Source organism: Aquarana catesbeiana, linkage group LG02 (assembly GCF_042186555.1).
Source record: "Aquarana catesbeiana isolate 2022-GZ linkage group LG02, ASM4218655v1, whole genome shotgun sequence".
In the NCBI taxonomy this organism is placed as follows: Eukaryota; Metazoa; Chordata; class Amphibia; order Anura; family Ranidae; genus Aquarana; species Aquarana catesbeiana.
Window position 1 is genome coordinate 232,227,493 of NC_133325.1, and position 25,458 is coordinate 232,252,950.

The 25,458-nt window shown below is 39.9% G+C and overlaps 1 protein-coding gene across 3 annotated transcripts in view; it reads right to left on the reverse strand.

Moving 5' to 3' along the window:
• Positions 1–24,886, reverse strand: part of PCDH9 (protocadherin 9) — a 127,840-nt gene extending 102,954 nt beyond the window's left edge. For 2 of the 3 annotated variants that reach the window (XM_073614245.1, XM_073614247.1), the window contains exons 1-2: positions 23,879–24,886; positions 19,750–22,918 (exon numbers count right to left, since the gene is read on the reverse strand). In XM_073614245.1, the coding sequence (XP_073470346.1) occupies positions 19,750–22,785 (3,036 nt within the window). In that variant the 5' untranslated portion in view covers positions 22,786–22,918; positions 23,879–24,886. Of the gene's footprint in view, positions 1–19,749 lie in introns of all 3 variants that reach the window. The other variant, XM_073614246.1, reaches the window with a different exon arrangement.
• Positions 24,887–25,458: the final 572 nt, after the last annotated feature.

Consider the following 25,458-nt stretch of genomic DNA (forward strand, 5'->3'; position numbering starts at 1 on the left):
GCCTTGTCACACTGATGTCACACTGACAGTTCTAACCAAGCCTGGACATTGTTCACCCCCCTGAACCGTTTAAAACAATGCTGCACTACCCTTAAAGCAATATACCATATGTGTATACAATAATAAAGTGCAATAGTACTGTGAGATAAATCTTGAATCCAAACTTTGTTTGTATTTTGCTTTAGTGTTTGGTTTTTGTTATTTCTCTTTGCGTGAGTGACACATTTACATCATTGTTCACCCCCTTGGTCCTGTTCCTTTGCGTAGTGTGAGTGCTCTAAACCAGTGTTTCTAAACTCCAGTCCTCTAGTACCCCCAACAGGTCATGTTTTCAGGACTTCCATCAGATGAAACGGCTGTGGTAATAACTAAGGCAGTGAAACTGTTTAAATCACCTGTGCAAAATAATGGAGAGCCTGAAAACATGTTAGGGGTACTTGAGGACTGGGTACAATTATGTACATCATGACTGTTGCCTTATGAGTTTATGTAAAATCTCCATTAATAGCTGTAAAATATTGTAATTAGGAATATATATCATTTAGCTTGTATCTATGCAGGCCGGAAGATATTATCTTCACATACATCTCTGAGTAGACCAGACAAGTCAGTGCCTAGGCTTGTGTATACAAACCATGGGATCCAAACCTCATTGTTTTACACATACTCACTTCAAAGGATGCCATGCTGGGAAATGCAATGAAGGGAGGTCAATACTTAACTTCTCTGTAAAATTTAAGTCAATCTCCTGCTCAGAATGGTCCCAAGGATTTGTATTAAAGGGGGCTGACTTATGCAAAGTATAGGAAAGCAATCAGAGCCACGCTAAACCAACCAATGAGGCATCAGCCTGTATTGATATACACAGACTAGATGGGATGAAAGACTTTTTCTTTATGGGAGAGCAGACATCAGAATGGAACCTTGGTGCAAAGGGTAATTGTGGGAAAGGTCTGCATTTTACTTGTAACTAAATATGTTTGTAGATTAATGTTTTTGGGAATATAATCTGTATTCCTTCATGTAAATCTCTTATTTAAACCTAATATTTTCTGCTTTGGTATAAACTATAGATAGATGGTTGTATATTAGATAGACTTTCAACTACTTACCAATATATGCTGTTATTGTGTTAAAGCTTTCACTCTAGGTCAAAGAACTCTCATTTAACCAAAATCATATCTGAGAGATATTAAATCTTAAATATAGTACACGGGTAACAATGACGTATTCTGACACCCCCCCCCCCCACACACACACACACACACAAGTCTTTCGCTGGGAAGCTCAGTGTGCTGTTGCTTCTCCTCCCTCAGCTCTTGAGCACAGAGGGAACATAGAGAAAGTGATCACATTAAAAAAAAAAAAGAGGAAAAAAGGTATTTAGAATGTGTTTTTATATCTATACACAAATGTGTGCCTTTCATTTTAATTTTAAACTGAATGGGTTGTTTTACAAAGTGATTGTTTACAATAACTTTATCTCATTTAGATGTACTAATGTGAAGAAAGCAGAAACCCACAGCAACCAATCAGAAATAATTTTCTAGCTTACCTACAACAAACTGAAATGTGACATTGTTATGGCTTGGCTGCTATGCCTTTTTCTGTATTGCTTTCTGCACTGCTGTACTTGAAAGGGCTCGCCTGCACAGTCATCTGTAGTCCTGTCTCTCCTCCATCATGTTGTTGAAAAAAAAGAACAGAGGAGGGAAGACAGAGAGAGAAATGAAGATCAGCAGAGTAACAGAGAACAGCAGTTCACTATGCATTAGGAGATCTCCTGTGCACATTGGTCTGCCCTAAAATAAATACGAACCAAGGCAGAGAAAAGAGCAGCATTCTGCAATTTTGTCTGAATCTTCTCTCAAATCCATTATAAGATGTGTGCACAGCATAGATAATTGCTATTCTGTTTTTAAAATCATGACAGGGGCAAGACAGGGTTACACTGCCATGTATGAAAGCTTTAAGTCAGCTTACTTTACGACATCCATTGTGCTGACAAACAAAACATTCCGTAGCATCATTTTTTAAATGGACTAAAAGTGGATACTTTTGTCAGCTAACAGAAAGTATTAACGTTTATTTTTTTATGAACAAGTTTCATACGGTTTTTGACAAGACACATTCTTTAGGCCATCTGCATGTGTGTTGTACAAAACATCAATCCTTAATAATGGTTTTATGAAACAGACTGGACTTTAATATAGAGCAATGAGAAGAAGTAACTCATAACAACTTATAATAAATCAGCTTCTCTTAGGTTGTCATGAACTGCAGGAACCTCATTTTTGGATTAGCTGCACATCATTTTAAAGGCAAGACTCTAAAAGTCATCACACGTAATTGCTGTTCACACTGTATTGTCCAACAAGGCTTTTTGAATGCAGTGGCGTCGCTGGGGGGGGGGCGCACCCGGGTGACATCCGCCAGAGAGGTGACATCCATCGGCAGGACCCAGGCAACGCCAATGCACCAATGATCCGCATCTCTCACGCCGCCGGCTGTCTCATACACATGAACAGAGTGAAGCCGCCCCTCCTCTCTGTTTACATCTACACAGAAGGAGGGGCACTGCTGTATGCAGTGAGGGGGTCTGCACTGTGGGGGTTTGCACTGAATTAGGGTATGCACTGAATTGGAGGGTCTGCACTGAATTGGAAGGTCTGCACTAAATGGGTCTGCACTGAATTGGGGTCTGCACTGAATTGGGGGGTATGCACCGAATCTGCACTGAGGGGGGCTACGCCGAGGATGACTACACTGAATGAAGGGTCTGCAATGAATTGGGGTCTGTACTGAACGAGGGTTTATACGCCACTGTATGAATGGTCTCCAGCTTAGCCTCCATCTGTCCCTCTTGTTTGGAACCAAATCAAAGGGGTCTCTCTTTCCTTCCAGTTTTTGATCTTTCTATGTGTGTGATGTAAAGACCTGCACAATATACTGTTTAATTAAAGTTGAGTTCCACCCAAAAGTGGAACTTCCGCTTATTCACCCCCCCCCCAGGTACCACATTTGGCACCTTTCAGGGGGGAGGGGAGGAGACGGAGACCTGTTTTTGACATGTCCCCTGCCCTACTTCTGTCGGACCTCGCTGCGGCGAGATAAGCCAGAAGTCTGGCCCCCTCCTCCTTTCTCTGCAGCTTGACCAATTGGAATGCGCAGTGCGTTTCGCTCATGCGCAGTAGGGAAGCCGAAAGGCTGCACTGCCAAGTTCCCTTACCAGCATCGGCGGCGGCTGCATCTGACAGCCGATCCGAAGATCGGCTGCAGTCCCGACATTGCGGGCACCCTGGACAGGTAAGTGTCCATAAATTCTAAGTCAGCAGCTGCAGTATTTGTAGCTGCTGTCTTTTAATTTTTCGTGGAGTGGGCGGACCTCCGCTTTAAGAAACTGTTAATTTTACAGCACTGCCTATTGCAAATTACTCACTTACAAAATCAAAAAAATCAAAAAGCACCACTGTTTTTAAAGCACAAATGAAGCTCTGTTATATGATCACTGTAATGCAGTCAAGCTGCATAAATTGTAATAAATGTGGTGCCGCAATAGCTCACAATTTTCTGAAAAAAATTAAAAAATATATAATCCTGACCATCATAAACAAGGAAAGAAAATATGAACAAAAACATGTAAATGTACCTCATGACTTTACAGTTAAATACTGGGGTTATAGCAACAGCTAGCTATGCCATAACCGTGGTATCTTTTATTCTACAGACAGCTTTCAAAAAGTAGTCCCAGTGGTGGATTCACCACGAGATCACTTTTATATGCAGTGGGAGAGGTGCCCCCCCTCCCGCCGCTTCCTGGTGTGCCCGATGGCTAGGCAGGAAACCAAGTGAGGGCAAGATAGCCCCCACTCGGCTCTATGCCTTTGATGGACCTGAGCGATGTCTGACATCACTTCCGCCTCTTGGGCTTAAAATAGAAGTATTTTTGGGGGGTTTTTTTATTCATACTTACCTTGGTGGATGGAGCATCAGACCGATGCTGCAGCTGCCCCCCACCGTCTTTGCACTGAGAACCGAGCCACCGAACATTGCCGATGGCTCGGTTTTCACAGATCCCAGAGAGGAGAGCTGCTGACTGTCAGTCAGCAGCTCTCCTCTCTGATCCTCCACACTCACCGGAGCTCTGAGCTGTGGAGGGCCAGGGAGAGGCCGTCTTAGAGGCTCGCTGAGAAGCTGAGACTGCCATCAATCAAGGCAGCTGACAGATCCAGACTTGGAAGTCGGGATGATGCGCTGCCTCGACTGATGGCAGTGACGTCAGCGGACAGTGGACTTCAGACCTCTCTCCGCTGAAAACAGGTCACAAGAGTGCAAAACGAATTACACTCCTGTGACCCATAAGAGAAGCCCAGCCTAAAAAGCTCAGATTGGACTTCTCCTTTAAAGGGCTGATTTATTTATTTTTTTGTTAAAGGTAAAATGTCATTATTTTTTTACATTTTTTTTTGCTTTTAAAAGTGAATGAGAGAGAGGTCTTTTTGACCTCAGATCTCTCAATAAAGAAGACCTGTTATGCTTATTTCTTTTACAAGGGATATTCATTCCTTGTAACAGGAATAAAAGTGATAAGAAAAAATTGTTAGAGCGAGAGCAATAATTCTAGTGCAAGACCTCCTCTGTAACTCTAAACAGGTAACCTGTAAAAAATGTTAAAGCGTCACCTATGGAGATTTTAAGGTAACATACTGTCACCATTCCACGAGCATGCACAATTTTAAAGCATGACATGTTAGTTATCTATTTACTCAGCGTAACATCATCTTTCACATTATACAAACAATTGGGCTAACTTTAATGTTTTTTTGTTTTTTATCATTAAAGTGTATTTTTTCCCCAAAATTGCACCCTGAATGGCCGCTTTGCAATTACAGTGTGACATAAAATATTGCAATGACCGCCATTTTATTCAATAGGGTCTCTGCTTTAAAAAAAATAGTATAATATTTGGGGATTCTAAGTAATTTTCTAGTAAAAATTACAGATTTTTACTTACCTACAATTGAAAGTATTAAACCTAAAATTCAAAAGTATAAAAGTATAACTAAAGGCAGCACTCTTTTTTTTTGTTTGTTAATTTTGATTAGAACACCTCTCAGGTTGTTATTGCTGTCTATGCCCCCATTACAGAGATTTACCCTCTCTGTTTGTTTAGCATTATCACTGAAAGTGAAAGTAAAAGAAAATGTTAAATTTTCGGTTGTCACCAGAACAGAAATAAAGGGGACATCTTCCAATAGTTCAATAGCACTAATTCTAGTGGCCCTGGAGACAACCAGGGATTGCCTCACTTGGAGGGATTTCCTCTCACTTCCTGCTTTGACTATAGGAAAGGAAGTGAAGGAAAATCTCCCCAATAGGACACAAATGGCAAAAAAAATTGACAATGGTTTTAATTTCCCTTTCTCTTGCCTTAGGGCATTAGTGGTTGAGGGGGGCGTTAAAACCCTGTGGTTTAGCAGCATTTTGACTGCTCCTCCTACCTACTCCCCTTTAGCTCCAGGGGCAGCAGCCAGGGATGTACACATGTCATGGCTGTGATGCTTTGCGGTCACAGCAGGAATTATACACCCTGCCACTTGGTGAGCGTGATCCATTCAAATGAATAGGACCACTCAGCAAGTCCGCCACAACTGTGTGCAATTCATCAATGGAGCATACTAGTGCAGGGGTTCAAGAGGTTAGAGCAGCCAGTGAAGACGTAATGAAATGCCTCCTCACCACCCGTTAAATGCTCTCTGAAGAGTGATCTGAATGTAGATCTCTATTCAGGGGCCAAAAAAGTGTCAACGACCCTCAAACAACAGACAACTTTAAATGCTCACAGAGAGAATATGAAGTATTGCCTTCACTGAAAATAATGCAACACTGGAACATATAAAACACCTGACAACAAGCCACAAAGGAGTTATTTGTACCCAGTTCCTGTGAACGTATGTGTTGTCCCTTCAGGCGGTAGATTCCAGGTGGTAAATTGTACATTGGGAATCTAATCCCTTACTTTTTACAGATCAAATGAGCCACCTGGCTGCTCTACAAATGCTGTGAATCTAAGAAATGTTACATTTAAAAAAAATGTGAATTTATTTTTATTTTTTTCTGCTGAACACATTACCTCTCGGGCATGCTCTTCTTCCTAATGGTGCTGCAAATCATATATTTGCTATATGTACATCATCATTTAGTACATGAAGTGAAAATTCATGTCTTCAGGGAAGCTGGGGATGCCAGATTCCATTTATTTTTATATGACTCAGGACTGCCTGCAGTGAAGGTCATAGGAGGCAGAGAAGCCACAAAGAAATGTTGCATTTTGAAATGAAAAACTGCCTTTGTACCACCAATGAACAAGCATAGCATTGAGTAAAATCATTTAAGTTACAACCTTTAGAGCACTGCATATAACTAAGGGTTCATTTAGATGTGCAAATAAATCTGAGTATACACAAATGCACCTAATGCATTAAAAGCAGAAGTATAGCCAAAGCTTGTTTGGCTGTACTTTCTCCTATGGATCACAGGAATGCAGTTCATTTTGCACTCCTGTGACTCGTTTTCAGCAGAGAGCTGGCTGAAGTCTGCTCTCTGCTGACGTCACAGAGTTGGTCCAGGCTCGGCTGGGAGTCGGGATCAGCCTAGATCCCTGGACCGACATCCGGTTCAGCCTCTCAGCAAGATGCTGCAAGCCTGAGGCGGCCGCTCCCACCCCCACCACAGCCCATCGCTCCGATGACCAAGGAGGGGGCAGAGTAGAGAGCTGTGACTGATAGTCACCAGCTCTCCGCTCACTGAGCGGTGAGAACCGAGCGATCGGCAATGTTCAATCGCTCAGTTCTCAGTATATGAGACACCTGGGGACAGATGCATCATCGGACTGGTGCTGCATCCACCAAGGTAAGTATGAATTAAAAAAAACAAAAAAAAAACATGCTTCTCATTTAAGACGTGTTAACAACACATTTTTTACATGTTTTTGACGTGTTCACATTACAAATGGTTGCCAGACGCCCCCATCTCAGCTAGTAACGCTTCCTAAGCACATCTCAAGCACCCTGTAAACACCATAGGGGTGTTTGTGATGCATTTGCAGTGTGTTTACATTGACACCAATGTAAGCGTTTGGGGAACAGCAAAGCCTGGCAAACGACACAGGTTGAGTCAATTTTGATGTGACGCTAATGCAACCATGGGTGCTGCAATATACTCAGTTTTGACAGGCGTTTGTGGAGCTTTGAAAATATTAATGAAATGTCTCCTTTTGAAGCTAGTGTAAACTTAGCCTAAGATACATTCATGTGTCAGATGCCTTTGATGGAAGTTGCCATTTTCTGACTCAAAGCCTACATACTAGTTCTGAAACAAACTCTTTCTATGGCTATATATTTTCACTGTAGATGAAGGCATAGCCCTTTAACTAGCGTAAAGGGTGTGGGTTAGAGAATGGCATTATCTAGTGAGGTTTCTGAGATAGATGTTTCTGCAACATTGGAAAAAAAAAAGGAGCAAAATTATGGATGCTTTGAGATTTTATTTTTTTTATCCTGATAGGCAATAAAATACCATTCAAACATATTAAAACCTGTGTTCCAACGTGTCTCTGTTAACAGATGGTTTCCTTTTTTTTTTTTATGCTAAGCTAACAGAAATGTTTTTGTGGAACAACAGTAAACCATTAAATATTGTTTTCATGTTTTAAAACTTACTGTTTTACTCTATTAAAAAATAACTGAAAGCACCTTGAAAGTTAATATGTTTCATATGCCATTCAGTGGAACAATTTCTGGTGCTGTCACACCTGTACAATACAGTGTTAAAACACCAAAAACATTCTCCTAAATGATAACTGAAACATTAAGGCTGGGTTCACACTAATGCTCCGTACACACAATCGGACATTCCAACAACAAAATCCATGGATTTTTTTCCTACGGATGTTGGCTCAAATTTGTCTTGCCTACACACGGTCACGGTCACAAATCTTGTTGGAAACTCCGAACGTCAAGAACACGGTGACGTACATCACGCGGTGACGTACGATGAGCCGAGAAAAAGTTTAATAGCCAGTGCGGCTCTTCTGCTTGATTCCGAGCATGTGTGGAACTTTGTACGTCGGAATTATGTACACACCATCGGAATTTACGACAACGGATTTTGTTGTCGGAAAATTTGAGATCCAGATCTAAAATTTTGTGTGACGGAAATTCTGATGGAAAATGTTCGATGGAGCCTACACACGGTCGGAATTTCCAACAACAAGCTCCCATTGAACATTTTCCATCGGAAAACCTGACCGTGTGTATTGGGCATTAGTGTGGACGTGGCTCACAGCAGGGGTCCGGTGCATCCCAGTTCTCCATTTCAGGCCCAAATTTTTGCCTGAATTTGGACCTGAAATGGAGCCAAAGACGCACAAGACCCCTGTGCAATCCGCTCCTGTGGCCGCCACGGAGATGTGTGAACCGGCTCCATTGAGAGCCGGGCACACTTTTCTGTCATGCAAATCGAATGCAAGATAACCCACATTCAATTCGCACTAGTGTGAACCCAGCCTAATTAATGCCTGCAAAAAAGTAATAAAGGGCCTATAAGGTAGGTTTTGTTTTTAGCATGCCCTGACTCATATAAATGAATCATCAATTTGTCTGTCCTTTTAAATATGCTTATGCCAGTTTACTTGAAGAGCAGCATCATACAAGTGATTCATCCTTCACCTATGCACTGTTATTTGCTAATACATCCATGAGTCAGTAGATAATAATAAATAGATGTACTCAAATCTTATATCTGTGTTTAAAGAGGAACTACACCCAAGTACAGGAAAATGAAATGTAATGTAGCTGTGAACATTTAAGAATAAGGATACTTACCAGTCCATGCAGTCCAGCCCTTTCTTCCATGCAGCTGATGCTTCCCAGACATCATGTTCCATCATCTTGGCTTTGGGAGTCACCTGTCACCTCTTGATGACTCACAGCCAGCTTCCTACTGAGCAGTGAGACTGATACTGTAGCCTCCTGCCCTCTGGGAAGGCTACATCACTAGTGCCTTTCCAGGGAGATCCTGTGTTTAAACTAAGAGATCTCACATGATCTCAGGGAAAGAACATTTTTATCATTACTGTTTACACATTGCCATGGCTATGCCAACATGAAATTTGTGTGGAGTTTTACTGCTTAGGTTTACGCAGCTATGAAAAAAAAATCTTCATAAATTATTAGTACAACTTTAAGACTTTTAGGTGTAAAGTCAGCTTTTTAAGTGTTCCCCTCCTCCAATTGATAAAATCTGGAATAAAGCACCAATGGCAGAAGATAATATACTCACCTTTCCTCTGGAATCTGCCCGTGGTGCCTAGATGAGGGTGGCGTCATCCCCTTTTCAGTGAGATTCCAGGTAATGTTGAATTGCCCAAATTTCACTAATAAGATGATCCAAGATTTCACTGATGCATCTCTTCTCTCTAGAGTTGGTACATTCACCATTCTGTGGGATCTCAGGGACAGGAAGATGACATCACTCCCCTGCACTATGGAAGACTAAGGAAAGTATGTTATTTGATATTTTTCCAGTAAATGAATTGGGGTTTGCATGGACAAAAAATAGTTTGATGGTGACATTTCATGGGCATGTAACTGCAAATATTTTATATTACACATGTTTGTGGAAATGAGTATGGCATCTAGAATATCCCATGACCTGAGGATTTATGGTAAGGGTGGGTGTTTTTCTTGGATCATTTATATTCATTATCCAATTGATGTATATATTTTTTTACATTCTGTTCTACACTGATTTTCTTCTTGGTAATGGATGGAGATAGTGAATCAGATTTGACTAGACCTAGACTGGAATATAAATGCACCTTTGCAGAAACAAATATTATAGCAGACCTGAAGATGATACCAGGTTTCATAATACTAAAGAGAGCTTCAAAAGAGTGATCTGTAGCAGCATGGGAAGCCTAAGGGCTGATCAATTTAATTCCAGTGCTTAGTGATGGTTGTACCTTGCCTCACACTCACAATCAGTGGTTTCAGCATAAAACCCTCACTGGGACACACAGCAGACACTAAAAACAAGCACAATCATATAACAATGTTAACCTTAACAGTAATGCCGCGTACACACGGTCGGAATTTCTGGCAGGAAAAGTCCGATGGGAGCTTTTGTTTGGATATTCCGACCGTGTGTATGCCCCATCGGACTTTTTCTGTCGGAATTTCCAACGGACTTAGATATAGAACATGTACTAAATTTTTCTGTCGGAAATGACGATGGAGGTTATCCCGTTGGCAAGTATGCAAGTTCTTAAAACCAAATTCTTGGCTAAAAATATTTTTTCACACCCCTTCCACTCGCCTCAAACCCTTCATTCTATGCATTTTTTATCCTTACTCTGTGTAGTCCTATGTACTCACCTAGATTCCTTCTCCAGGTCCCTTGTCACAGTCAGTTCTGGTTGCTTGAGAATCCTATGATGCGATGGTGCCCAAGATAGCTGGTCTTCTACCATCCTCCTCTGATTACATCAGTTCCTTCTGGATCCTGAGAGACCCCACCACTGCAATAGGATGTGTCGGAGTCATGCAAGCATAAATGTGAATACCCAAATAAGAACCCAATTATGAAGGGAACAGAAGAGGAGAAGACTTTGGGCTGGGGCATCATGTGACTGTGGCTTAAAGTAAATATAAAAGGTCATTTAGATTTAATTTTTTTGATCTAGCGACCACATATTGGGGAGTGGTAGGGAGTAAAAAATATCCCATATTGGGGTTTAAGTACAGAATTTATTTGACAAATACTACTGCTTACTTACTAATTTATATCTATCTATTAAAAAGATACTGTGGCTGTAAACATTGAAACAGGGGGACATTTAAATAAAATGAACACACAGTAAGTATGAGAGTGTTACTGACAATCTAATGTTTGCAAGGACCACCTGTTGTCTGTAATATAAGCTGATTACCTGCACATTTTTGTTTAAAATAGTTCATCATGCATTTTGGTATGCTAAATATGATTTGCTATTAATAGAAAAAATGCATCTGTTGCCACGCTTTTCTTACGACTGTTATTTTGTCACAAAGTGTTGTCTGTATTTATCAGTCAAATTTAAAGTTCATATGTAGCTTCTTGCACCAAGATAAACTAAAAAACAGTCCCAGGGGACCCAAAGCTAGAGATGTCTGTTATAAAAGGAAGACTGGATCTCTCATGTCATGCTCTGGCCCTCTTTTTCTCAGACAAAGACCCAAAAAGCCCTGTCATCATTTTAGTTACTGATGAACTAATGCTGTTAATTTAATATAGTAATTAGCTCAAATATCAAGCAACAAGTCTTATTGCAATGTCCATAAGAGAACCTCCTTAGTTTGAGGTTTCCAGAAGCATTCTCAAAATCAAATAAATATGCAACCTTTGTGATTCCAGTTTTGATTATGCACAGTAACAACAAAAAAATGCAAAAAAGAATAGAGTAATGCATGGTAACCTGTAGCAGCCAATGGTTTTTTGTTTACTGATTGACTGTGCAGTCACATCTAATAGTGTTACTGTGTCACTGCAATTTACATATGATTAGTTTCTCTACCTATCTATTAAAGCCCAACTCTGGGAAATTTTTGTTTCCCATGCAGTGGGGCTGTGCCCGTGCTGCATGGGTCAACTATTCATTGTTTCTAGGGGTGAAAAGAAAGTTTATACTCACCTGATCCTCCAGAAAACCGCACTCTCCCACAGTCCAGCAGTGGACTGTTCCTGTCTATGGAGCATTCTGACATCGGGGACAGTCCATTTTAAAGACCACTGGAGTAAGGGGGGCAGGAGCTGCAAGAACCGGTCATCTGCAGGGAGGATTGGTGGATCAGGCAAGTATATATTCGTTGTCCTCTCCCCAACAACAGAACAAGCAGTTAACAGCCCCACTGCAAGGGTAAAAAAAAAAAAAAAATTGCCCAGAGTTTTCCTTTAAACAAGTCTGCACATGTTTTCTTCAGTTTTGATAAAACTATTCCTACTGATTTTACTTTCATTTAGATTCTTATACCTTAGAAATCACTAAAAGCTATGTGAGTGTGTCAATTGTGGCTATACTGTAAGTCCACAATAATTAAATGAAATGGTCAATTATGGAATGTATTTAGAGAGAAAATATATGTGTGTGAGTGTGTGTGTGAAAAACTGGAAAATCTTGGAATATATGCATGGCTAGAATCACTGACATCACTGACCAACTATCATTATCACATGTCTTGATAGTTAATGACATGCATGGGGGAAGTGAACGTAAGCATATGTATATGAGGATTTAATGCTTAAATCCTCATTTGCAGAGCACTGAATGTGTGGAGATTATAGACTTAGATGACAGAGTACGATTAAGCAGGTCTCCACAGGAATCAGTTGTGAAATGTTAATAAAATCAGTGATTCATCGTTTGCAAACTGCAAATGATTAAATGTGATTGGTGCTCACAAACGTAACAGTGATGTTACTAGAGTCTCTATTTCCAATTGAAGAATGGTAAATCAAAATGTTGACAAACAGCAGTAAATGTAACTAGATCAGGTAAATGTTTATGCTACTGCAGGTGGCAAATGTGCTTTATAAATAAAGATAAATATAAATAGATAAAAACGCCCTAAATGTTTAAAAAATCAATCTTTGCCCTTAGCATTCCAAACAGCTTTATAGGGTTGTTACTAATTATGTAAACAATCCCTAATGCTGTAGAACAGGGATCTCCAAACTGCGGCCCAAGGGCCAGATGTGGCCCTTTGCTAGCCTTTATCCGGCCCTCGGGGCACTATTCCTCCCAAAGATATGAGCCACCTATCTGCCCACTGACACCAAAAATGGGGCACTATTTCTTCCACTGATACCATTAAGGGATACTACTCCTCCTACTAAGAGGGGCACGACTCCTCCTCCCACTGACCACCAACCCTGAGGCCATATTTATTCTTACTGATGCTGGGCCCAGGACATTTTCTACCCCCCGCTGGCCACTATCCGGCCCTCCTAACGCTGGAAAGATAGTAAACTGGCCCTGCTGTAGAATATTTACAGCACTTACCTTTTCTGTGCTTATACTTCTTGAAAAGTGAACATGCGTTCTTATAGGGAACATGTAGTAATGTCAATTGTCACTGAGCAGTACTCTGAAAAAGTAATTTTTGTCTTGAATTCCTCCTGAAAACAGAAGTGTATTTGCTGTGCTTTGAGCCTCTTAAGTTAATATCCGCCGACTTAGATCTTCTAGAGCACTGTGCCTGTGACTGCTTGTCTAATGATATTAGGAGAGTGATTTTGTGACTTTACTATTGTGCTGATCCATGTTTCTTGCTAGTGAGAAATATGTACTTTAGGGCCTGCAGTGCACCCCCCCCCCCCCCGCATCATTCTATCATTCTGTAGATCTGTAATTTCCCCACCCTTTGGCTTCTTGAAAACTCCCCCATCAGTCATCAGTGGGCAACTCAGAAATGAGGAAGCAAATCATCACCCTTACAAAAATGGTCTCTTCCACACAGAGACACAGTGCACAATAAGGCATAGCAGGCCAATAAAGGGGAAAAGATCAGCTGCACCATACTGGTGGTTAGTCCTCTACCCTCTGCTTACCTTTTTTTTTGGGTGCAATTTCTGCAGTACAGGTTCTCTTCAAACATTTACAAGATGATTTGTTTTGGGATGCGCATATATCATGATGTTTCTGTTCAGTCCCCAAGATGGAGGGTCCACAGAACAGCTGAATGGTATACATAGAATGCCAGCTGGTACGTTAGGAAGTTGTCCCACATATATGAACAATTCCTTTAATGAGGATTACCTTAACAGAACACTGTCTAAATATTTAGAAGCATGGATAATAACAATATACCACTTTTCTAATAAGCTGAATAGACATATAGCAGCGGGTACTTAGTATACATTGATATATAGAACTACATACCTTATTAAAGTTGAGAAACACTGCTATATATTACAGGATATTTATGCTGGATTATATGTGCCTATTGCAATTAATCACTAGTGTTGGTGGAAATTATGTTACCATACTAGAGTCTCACTACACACCAAAAAAGTCCACCAATTAACTGCTGATTAGTTACAATGTTTGGAACAACATTTCCTGTAATAAAGCTCAACCCCAGACAAATACAAGAGCTAAAGTGTATATCGGTAAAGAAAAAAAAAAAAAAAAGCAAAACAAATATGCAGTGTATCTCTGGAATACATGCACATTCTGTCATGTTTTTTTTCCTGAGAGTACAAAAAATACCTGTTGATCTGCAAAAAAAATGTGCTTAGCTCCTAGGTCTTGTTCACATGGAAGGCTGGGGGGGGGGTGCAGTAAAAAAAAGATGGTTGATTTGCATTTTTTACTGCTTCCTGAATGCTGTACAAATTCCTGCAGTCCTAATGCTTCGTTTTGCGGGGTGGAAAAGATTATACAGCTGCAAACATGTTGTAAAATGTTTGCAAATACACAAAGTGAAGCATCAAGGCACAATAGTTGCATGCAAAATTCCCCTTGGGATTAATAAAGAAAACATGCATTCAAAAAGGTGGTAGTATTACCTCCCGATTCCTTGGAAGCCTCTGCTCTACTGTGCTCATTTCGGAGAGGTGGTAGAGACTGCCACCATGTGAAAGAGGCTTTAATTACCTGTTGTGGGCCGACAACACACAGGATTTTGTAGAGTCAAATGTACTAGAAAAGATGTCAGCCCTGCTCACTTTTACTGAAGCCCTCCCCTATCCTCATCTCCACATCACTGAGAGTAAATGTCCGTTAGTCCAAGATAAGAACTGGGAGGGCTGATTAGGCTTCTTGATATAGCACAGACAGCGGGCACAAGGTACAGAACAGTTTTGAGTTTCTGACAACATCAATAAATATTTTTTTGACTCATCGTACAGATTTAAAAAAAAAAAAAATCAATGGTATATTTAAGCAAAAAGGTACGCAAATAACAAAAGTTCATTGTTAGGGTTGACATACACTGTGATCCAGTTGTGTATTCATGATATTGTTAAAATATATATTTTTTAACTGAATTTAGTGTAAGTACCAGACTTCGTTCTGACATCAACCTCTGCAAATCACCTGTACAGCAGTATGCAGGTGAATAAAATGAGTTAGAGCAAAATAAGCCCCTCAGACTTAGTTGGCAGTGAACGTACGGACAGAAGAAGAAAGCATGATTACGATTTGTCACTTTGCTACTGCTACTTGTCCAATCAGCATGCTAGAGGTGTGTTCCTGGCCAAGCTTTGCTGATGCAGTAGAGGTAAAGAACTTGTCTAGCTTGTGTGGTAGGAGTGCCTGGCCACAATGCTGTGTAATTTGGTGTTTGCCTGCCTGATTTAAGCAGCGTAAAAAAAAAAAAAAAATCATAAGAATGAAGTCATGGGTCACAGCTGAGACCCACAAAATCTCTCTGTTGTTGTTTACTGTTGAATTACACTATGCCCTTCAACTTTTAATAACTGGGTAGTGTTTATATTGCCCTTTTTTCTGACTTCATATGCCAGTATTGCAAAATGACCCTTCATTTAACATTGAGAAAATGAGCTTCAAAGTAATTTGAAAAGGCCTTTTTTTAAAATAATGAGCAAGACCGTTCTCCAAGCAGAAATAAATTATTATTTGGAACACTTTCATCATTCAATTTACAACATGTCACCTATGTTTAAAAAAGGATGGAGTTGAGCCGTTACAGATGACATTTTCCTACATTAACAAATAAAATTATAGTATTAAAAAAGGCAATTTATTTAAGCATTGTGAACTGTGAACTTGCTGGCACTTCTTGGTATAAACAAATAACAATTACTGACAGTACCATATAACGCGCTGTATTTCAGATCAACAATAACTGTTAACCTTATAAATACTAAGGGCCTGACATCCCATTCCCAGAAGGGATTATGCTAATCTAGCTCTACATCCGTCTTTCCAGCTGTATATATAATTTTCTTTTCACATCCCTCATGTAATAAATACTCAATGCAAAGCCACAAAAGCATTTCAGTTATTAGTGGGTTAAACCAGTATCTAGAATTACAAACAGTCAATATTAATACTAGAAAGTTGTCCATGAAACAAGTATGCTTAAAAAAAAAAAAAAATGTATATATATATATATATATATATATATATATATATATATATATATTTTTTTTTTTTTTATATATATATATTTATTTATTTATTTATGATTTATGTTTCTGTGTTGTTATTCTGAATCCTTGAATCTCAATTTAGATTTTTTTTTTTGCCAAGCCAGGTGTTGCATGGGCTTCCAACAAGTGAATTTCATAAGGAGGTGTTTTTTACCTTAGCCTCAGTACACCTCCAATTCCTTTTGCAGGAAATATTATTTTTTTATTTAATTCCCATGAACCTAATTTGAAATTTGGGGAGAACATAAACTAGCTTGAAAATGACTGCTTTAATAAATCAACCTATAATTGTCTGACTTAATCAGCGGTCACCAAGTAGCAAAACTCTTATGTCCCACGCCCAATCAGATTAGGGGAATTTAGACAAGTTAGATTTCCTTTATATGTAAAAAAAAAACAAAAAAAATACAAGACTATCTAAATCTAAGTGGTTAATAATTTAATAAATTATCTTTTAATTTAAAGTACTACATTTAGCTTTAAGCGATAAAACTTTCCTCCAAAAATAAAAGAGAGGTGTATGTTCAAATTGTTTCCAAGTGTATAGATTTTAAACAGGTTAACTGTGAGCGAGGTGAATATTTATATTTGAACAAAGTCAAGAAGAGCAGCGGTGTATCAAATAGGGACCTATGTCCTTATATATACACAATTGGTTGAAAAAAATGTGAAAATTGTAAAATAACCACCCGCTGTCACTACTAATAGGATAGGAAACTAGCATCAATGAAGCACAATTAGAAATGTGTTGACACTGGGTGTAAGGACACTTGGCACCAGTCACAACAATTTATGTGCCACAGTTTGACAACCCAAACTCACAGCCTAGAAAATGAATACTTAGAGTGAGTTATGTCATAGATGTATCATATAAGTGGGTCACTGCTTCATATTTTTAACATCTCATGTTCTTATGTACAGAAATTCACGAGGGCCAAGGAAATTAATTCCCCAATTTCTGTCAGCAGAGTTAGGGAACGGCAATAAACAGCTTACTGTAAAGCCTCTAGCTACAATAAAACGGCTGTCAATAAAGCATGCCCGATATGGTAAATAAAGGAATTACTTATACAGTAACCAACAGATCTGTCTCTATTCTCTATACATAAAGAATGAGGGGAAGACAAGTGTTGCTTAAAGTAGCTCAGAAAACTTCATTTTTTTTTTTTTTTTAAATCTGGCAGCAGACAGCAGAAAACATCAATATTTTAGGCTGCCATAATACTGACAGTTTTGCACCTGAGCTACTGCATAAATGTAAAACATAGTAAAAGTTGTCAAAATTTGAGCGTTGATAGTACAGTTTTGTTCACGGATACATGCTACCTGAAGGCACAGTTCACTAACAGTTAATAACACTGCAAACTAACATAACTGGGCTAATTTAATAAGGCGAGAGGAGCAACATAAAGAGTGCAGTTACCAAAGGCAACCAATCAATAATCACCTTTTGCTTTTCCATTAACTCTATGCTAATGAGAGGTGAAATCTAATTGGTTGCTATGCACTGTTGCACACAGCAACTCATTAACGGCTACTGCACTGCACTTAAATAATATCAAATGACCTTATGCTAAAGATGTGCAAGAAGTACAGTTGTAGAATACAGTGTGAAACATCACTAAAGCACATGTGACACAGTGAGTCACTCTATGTTTTATTTCCTTATACGTCTACCAACTACTGCAAGCATCCACAATTCCTAAGGCCTAATGCCAGTAGTTCCATTACTTATTGGGGATATAAAATGAAGATAAGGAAGTTGGTGCAGTACACCCTATCCATTCTGGATCTACTTTACAAACTCAAGAACTGGTTGCTCCAGTGCAACTGTCATTAAATAAAAGGTTTCTTTGGCTGTAGATCCAGCCTGATCTATTCCTCCCCCATCTCTAATATACTGCAGACTTGGCACCGAGCCAGTACAAGCCACATAGAACCATACTGCCATCTACAGGCCATTCTGTTGGTCTTTAGAGGCAACAGACAAGCCTCAATGAAATAAATTAGACAGCTCTGCATTTAAATCTTTATTAGCAGGGAATTATTGGACTGAAAGCTAATGCTGGATTTTGTAAAATATGAGTTTCCCTGATCACTAATCCCTCTTTAGATGGCAAATTTCACAGCTAAAATGAGCTTTGACAGATTGCTTTTGCTTTACTTAGATGAAGAAATATTTACAATGGATTGAGTTTGTTCTGCATAATTTTTTCTCTAATTATTTGAATAAATCCACTTTCTCAAAGTATAAGTTTGCTTTGTAAGAACGAGAATAATACAGCAAATGCTCAGTGATACAGTTCCTACACATTTCTACAGCAATATAGGAAAACTTTTCGGTATGACACAATAGAAATCTGGGGGCAATTCAAATCCATAGCCCTGTATGTTCAACAGACCTGTATAGTAAACTGATCACTGTTATCCCTACAAACTGGGAACAAAAAAAACTAAACTAGCAACATTTTATAAAAACTATAGGACTTATTTAATAAGGCAATTCAAAGAGCAATGGTTATTAACAAACTGAAGCATCTAGCCAGATTTCAATTTTCATCAATTTGTCTTGATCTGAACATTAAATGAAGGTTTGCCAATTAGTTGCTATGGGTTAATACACTTTGCTGATAACTCATTGCTCTTGGCCTTATGAAATATGCCTGAAGATTGATTTGATTATAGAGGGATTTATACACAGGATAACATGTATAAAGAGTGATTATAGCCTATTTATTTTTTTGATACTTGTAGGACAGAAGAACACAATACATTGTGCAGCTAGGCAGAACTAGCAAAGGCACAGGACTGAGAATACACATAAAACTTTTATTTAGCTACAAGCATGCGTCCATCATACCTGTAGCTTTTCTGACAAATAATTTACAGAATGAAAAAACAAAAACAAAAAAAAAAATAAAAAACAAAAAAAAAAAAACAAAACAAACAAAAGCAAAGTAACACTCAAAATGTAAAATACATTTGTGACAGATGTGAATTGCACCCAGTCATGCATTGTTTACTCACAATTAGCATTTTAATGCAAAATACATTATCTTACTTTACAGCAAGAGTAAAAAAAAGTTAACCCCTTTTTGTGAACATATAATTATTGTCCATGAAATAAAAAACTTTAAAATCAAAATCTTCTGAAGTCTGTCAGTGGAACATATTCAGTGTGAAAATAGAAAGTCCTCAGAAACTTTTTTTTTTTGTTTTTCTTTTCATTATTGGAGTGTAGGGGTTACAGTGGGGCTCTGGTATTTAACATGCACATGTATGGTACAGTACAATCAGGAATGTACATAAGTATATATGCATAAACATGTGTATGCATATATATTCCGGACTTATGAGTCCTCAAAAGTCTTTCAAGACTCAGTGACAAAAAAAATAGAAAGGGGTTGATTTTTTTTCCCTCTCAGTAACATGAGCAAGCCAAAGAAGACTGTATGAAGACATAGTGGCACTTTAATACTGGTTGATTGGGCACTTGTATGCAGTACTTATAGACCAGTAAAAGTGCTCGTTTACCTGTCTGGTGTGTAAAGGACCTTTTGTCTTGAAGCCTCCCTGGGAACTGCACTCTGAGGCACTGAAGTGATCTGAACTAGTGGAAGAGCGTTTGGAAAGGGTGTCACAGCCCCCAACAAAGGTGTTGTCCAAAGGGAGTTCCTGAATGACATGATGCTTTTTTACTGACACTGGAGTATCTGCTTTAAGATGAAAAGCAGACTGCGGAGAGGCAGACTTGTAATGCTTAGCTAGGTCAGGGCTGTTAGGTTTGAAGGTTGTTGGGGGAGCAGTGCCCCAATCAAAGCGTCCAATCCCTTGTTCCTCCAGCTCAGCTGGAAGACTAATAGTCCCGTTGATAGGTTCATGTACAGTGTCATCAGGTTTAGATTCCTCAATGGTAACAAAATTCAGCAAAGAACTTTTAGGAGATTTTCGTTTCTTCCTTTTCTTTTTTTTATTCTGCTTGCTCTCCTGGTTTGGTGACATCCACTCTGCCCCTTGTTTGCTCCTCTGGGCAGCTTTAAATCTTGATGCATGCCGACATCGAACCAGAACTGTCACAAAAATGACAACGATAACCACCATGGCACCTGCCACAATGGCAATCATTATAGTAAGATAATCCTCGTTTTGGTAGGGTTGACTGCTGTCTCCAATGTTTCTGTCTAACGGAGTTTCCATAGTCCTGCGAATTAAATCATGAATGTAGGAAGCATTCCCAGCTGTTTCATTGACATATAGGAATACCAGTACCAGCGTGTGCAACGGTTTAGGGTATCCTAAGTCACTGATATTTACCACTAGGCGGTGCAGGCCCACATCTGCTGCAGATGGTTTCTCTTCCAAAGTAATATTGCCTGTTACAGGGTCTATTCGAAACAGACCTTTGTTATTTCCACTGACAATTGTGTATTTCAGTTCGGCATTCATCCCAGTGTCAACATCCACAGCAAAAACTTCTGCAACAACCGAGCCAGGAATGGCTGATAGAGGCACCAGCTTAAATGATGTATTGGATGGAGGGGAGATAACTACAGGGCTATTATCATTAGCATCCATTATATTGATTGTTACTTTTGCAGTAGAGGAGCGTGGATTTTGCCCTCCATCTACAGCTTTGACATCAAATGTGTATGAACCTTGTTGCTCTCTGTCAAAGGACACATTAGACTTAATCAAGCCAGAATATGGATCAAGGACAAAATTTTCATTGTCATTAAGTATTGAAAGTGTTACAGCTTTGTTTTCTCCTGCATCCGAATCTGTTGCTGTGATAACACCCACTGTGCTATATTTTGGAAGGTTCTCAGATACAAAGAACTGAAAGTGGTTATGTGTAAACTTCGGACTGTTGTCATTCTCATCCAGCACAGTCACTATCACAGCTGCTTGGCTCTGCAGTGGAGGAGTGCCATTGTCTCTGGCTGTGACAGTAAAAATAAAACGTTCTTGCTCCTCTCTGTCAAAAACTCTAGAGGCTGTCAAAACTCCTGTTTTCCGGTCCAGATCAAAAAATGAAGCATTGGGGCCAAGTTGATAAACAATGTCTGCATTCTTCCCACTGTCTTCATCTGTGGCACTGATAGTGGTTAAGTAGAGACCTCTGCGGTTGTTTTCAGACACTGATAACTCAATTACGGGCTGGATAAAAATTGGAGGATTGTCATTCTCATCCTCCAACTCCACTCTTACCAAGGCAGTCTGGTTGAGGCTTGGTTTTCCAGTGTCTGCAGCAACTATCTTGAAACTGAATTCTTTGGTGCCCTCATAGTCCAACAAGGAAGAAGTTTCTAGCAAATACTGGTTATCGTAGACGGCTTTCAGGTGAAAAGGTACTTCTCTTTCAATGAAGCAAATGACCTTGCTGTTGACATCCGTGTCTTTATCGGACACTGTGATCAGGGCTATCTTTGTGTTTATAGGGTCCTTTTCTGATAAATACACTGTACCATTAATAGGGCTTATAATATACCTGAGATCAATATTAGGTGGGTTGTCATTTACATCAGTCACGTTAATAGTTACGGTTGCCCTTGCAGGTGTGGAGCTGCCATCTGTGGCTAGGACAGTTAACTTGTGAATTGCAGTGTCTTCCCTGTCCAGTAGTCTCTGTACTGTAATTAATCCAGTAGTATTATTTAAAGCAAAAAGTCTTTTGGTAGCAGATGTCACTTGGGCACCATATATATATTTGATCTCAGCATTGCTGCCTATGTCTGCATCTGTTGCATGCAACTGCACTACAGAGGTCCCTATGGGAGCGTTCTCAGGGATATGAACTTCTATCTGACTTTCTTTGAACACTGGTTTGTTGTCATTCACATCACTTACTGTGACTTGCAGGATAGCAGTGCTGGATTTCTGAGGGTTTCCACCATCCTCCACTTTGATTTTCATCACATAAGTGTCTTTCTGCTCTCTGTCCAAGACCTGCTGCACTATGAGCTGTGGCCATTTCTCCCCTTCTGGTGTCTCGACAATGTCCAGTCCAAAGACACTCTGTCCATTTAAAAGCCCATAGTGCTGAACTCCATTGAAACCTGTGTCAGGGTCAACTGCTGATGGAATAGGGAACCGGCTGTTTATAAGTGTGTTTTCTGGAATAGAAATGTTGATCACAGTTGAAGGAAACATAGGTGCATTATCATTGGTATCTGTGACAATTATTTTGATCTTAATAAGCCTGAAAAAGTCATTGGGAAGGATGACTACTTCAAGTTCAAAGAAACATTCATTTTCCTCAGCATAAGATGATCCAGCACAGAGTTTTTCTCGGTCTATTCTGGTGGAGGTGGTGAAGATCTCCCCAGTTGTGCTGGACACCTTGACCAAAGGAGAGTCGCCAGCTTTAGAAACCAGTCTGTAGACCAGGCTGTTACTGGTTCCAGTTGCAGCATTGATATGTGAGATATTCAGGTCCTTTGGTATGTTTCCAATCGGTACATTTTCAGGCAGTTCCTCTCTTATAGTGTAAATAAGTTCTTGGGCAATTGCAGAATCCAGCCTTAAGCAGGCAATAAGAGCAGCCAACAGGTAAAATTCCCTTAGGTCCATGATAATGTGCTTCCTTTGTTTTCTTGGATTTTAGGATTTAAGGGTTGTCGCTGAGAAATGGTGCCGATTTGCAAGTGGAGGCGTGCATGGACTGCAAGATGCCTTACATCTCATTTCTAATTGGAGCCAGCAGCTGTCAACACAATCACACAAACAAACAGATTTGTTTCATTCAGTACAATATAAGTCTATACAGACATAAACACACAACACATTTGACTTGCAAAAAGTAACTACCCTCAGCAAAGCTTGTCATGTGTGCAAAAATAAAACAGTCTAATAGACCCACACTAGCATGCCTGACATTATGTGTTCATAGGATGCACTCAGCTACTTTTCCTGATATCTTATTCCTACACATTTCCTTTTTCTAATCACCACTGAGTAATGCATGATTCACATCATGCACCTATCCATATAACTGTTGCCAATAAAATCCTAAGCCTTTACCAGTATTCCTTGTAACTGCACTGTCAGCTGCCAAATACAATTTGTGCTTCATTGCCTCTACTCTGGAGTCATTCCTCTTATCGGAGCCTATTCCTTGTGTCTTTGCTACTAGACTGCTATGATATGGAGGACTGGAAGGAGTATAAGAGGGCTGCTGCAGCAACCGCTGAACATGCTTGTAAGCCCTGATAGCTAAAAGATATTGCCTGGGCTTTCCATCTCCTGTTAATGCTAACCTGGCAAGTCTGTACAATCCTTACGTATGCTAGCTACACACCTTACGATGCTTTATTTGCAAACTGGATTTCTTGTGGCTCACCTAACATTATGCATTGCTAACAGATATGGGATGCAAATCCTTTCTAATATAATGAAAACAATGTAATTGTTAAATCTGGCCACTGTCTAAAAACTACATTGTGTACAATCATACAATGGTATCACCCACATTGCAATCTGATCATGCTATGGGAACATCCTCATCCTTTTTTTTTTTTTTTTTTAATTTTCAAAGTGATGATCACATTGCATTGTGTTCACCCCACAGACAATCCAGACTTGTATACAGTCCAGTCTAAATGCAGCTGTCAGATTGGAAGGCATGTGGGTTGCTTTAACTAGTAATAAAGGGCTTGCAACTTACAGTCCAGAGGTGAGTTAACTGCAGCCAGGGATGGAGCATCGGTAGGTATCAGGGCAGTTAGGCTCCTTTTTCTTGATGAAGAAAAAAGACGCAGTCTGGTAGTGAAAAGGTCAGTCCCCCTGGATGTGGTCTTCAACTAGTAGTCAGAAATACTTGTTAATGCAGCTAAAGTGGAGTGATTGTGATGCAGCTTCCATCCGCTGGCCAGTTTCTAATGTGATCTGCATTGGGCTGGAGAGAGAGAAGCTGATATGAGCCTGCGATTAGTTCCAGCAGTGATAGAGGCAGGTACGGATGCAGGTACGGAGGACGGTACGGAGGACGGTACGGATGCAGGCACCAGTGCGCTCTCCCACCAACATCTCAAGATACTCTCAAGCTAGCAAAAAAATAACAGGCAATCAAACGGCACCATGCTAAACTTCACTGTGTCCCCTGAACAGCACGGATCTGATGCATCTAGGAATCCATCCAGCAGCAATTGGCAGGGCGACAATCACAAGCAGTTTGGTGAATCCTAAACCCAAAGGCTTTCCCTTTAGAAGGTGTTGCTCCTGGACGGTGATTTAGCAACTCCAAGCTGAACACTGTAAATCATTCTCTCCGCCGGGTCCACCGCTCATCATCATCATCGTGTGCTCCAAGGTAGTAAAACATCAATCGGGTACCACATCCGCTTGGAATAATCAAGCCACTTATATTTTCCATTGAGCAGAGGAGAAGATTTCCATCTGTCACTGTAACAGGAAAAAAAATAAAATAAAAAAAAAATAAAAAAATAAAAATAAACCAAAAAATAAATAAAAATCAGGAGTCTGCAACTTGCTATGGCAAATGTCAGAATGCTAATAGTGCTGCTCACTGCTAGTTGCCAGAAATCCCCAAACGATTGGCTTTGAGAATGCAAGATGATCCTTCTTCCCCTCTTTATACTAGCCCTCTCATAGACGTGCATGAGATAGCCCACCCTCTTTCCCTCTGAACTGGATTTCTTCATAGAACTCTCAATAAACCCAAAGGGAGGGCGTGTTTGTTGCCTGGACACGCCCACGACCTGCTGGTTGGCTGTCTACGAGTATGTGCTTGGGAAAGAGACGGAGTCGGGGCATAGAAGGCTTCCCTTTAGACGTGCCCGCTGCTCGCTCCTCCCAGCCGGCTAAAGGGTGCTGGAGACTTTTTACTGCCCGCCGCCGTTTAGTTGCTCAGTTACATTGTAGCAGCAGGGCTCTCAGTATAGTAATCCTTCACAATCAACTTACAATGTTAACCCTCCCGGGGCAGCGCTTTGTGAAAGCGTGGATATATTTATTAATATAACGGCAGCAGTTTATCGCTATAATAGTATTATTTTAGTTAAAATCTACGTAGCCTTCTTACAATGGCCATATACATGACGATTATATATATATATATATATATATAGTTACATAGGGGTTGATTTACACTCAGAATTGGGTGCAGCTGTGCATGGTAGCCAATCAGCTTCTAACTTCAGCTTGTTCAATTAAACTTTGACAATAAAAACTGGAAGCTGATTGGTTAGCATGCAGAGCTGCACCAGATTTTGCACTGTCCAGTTT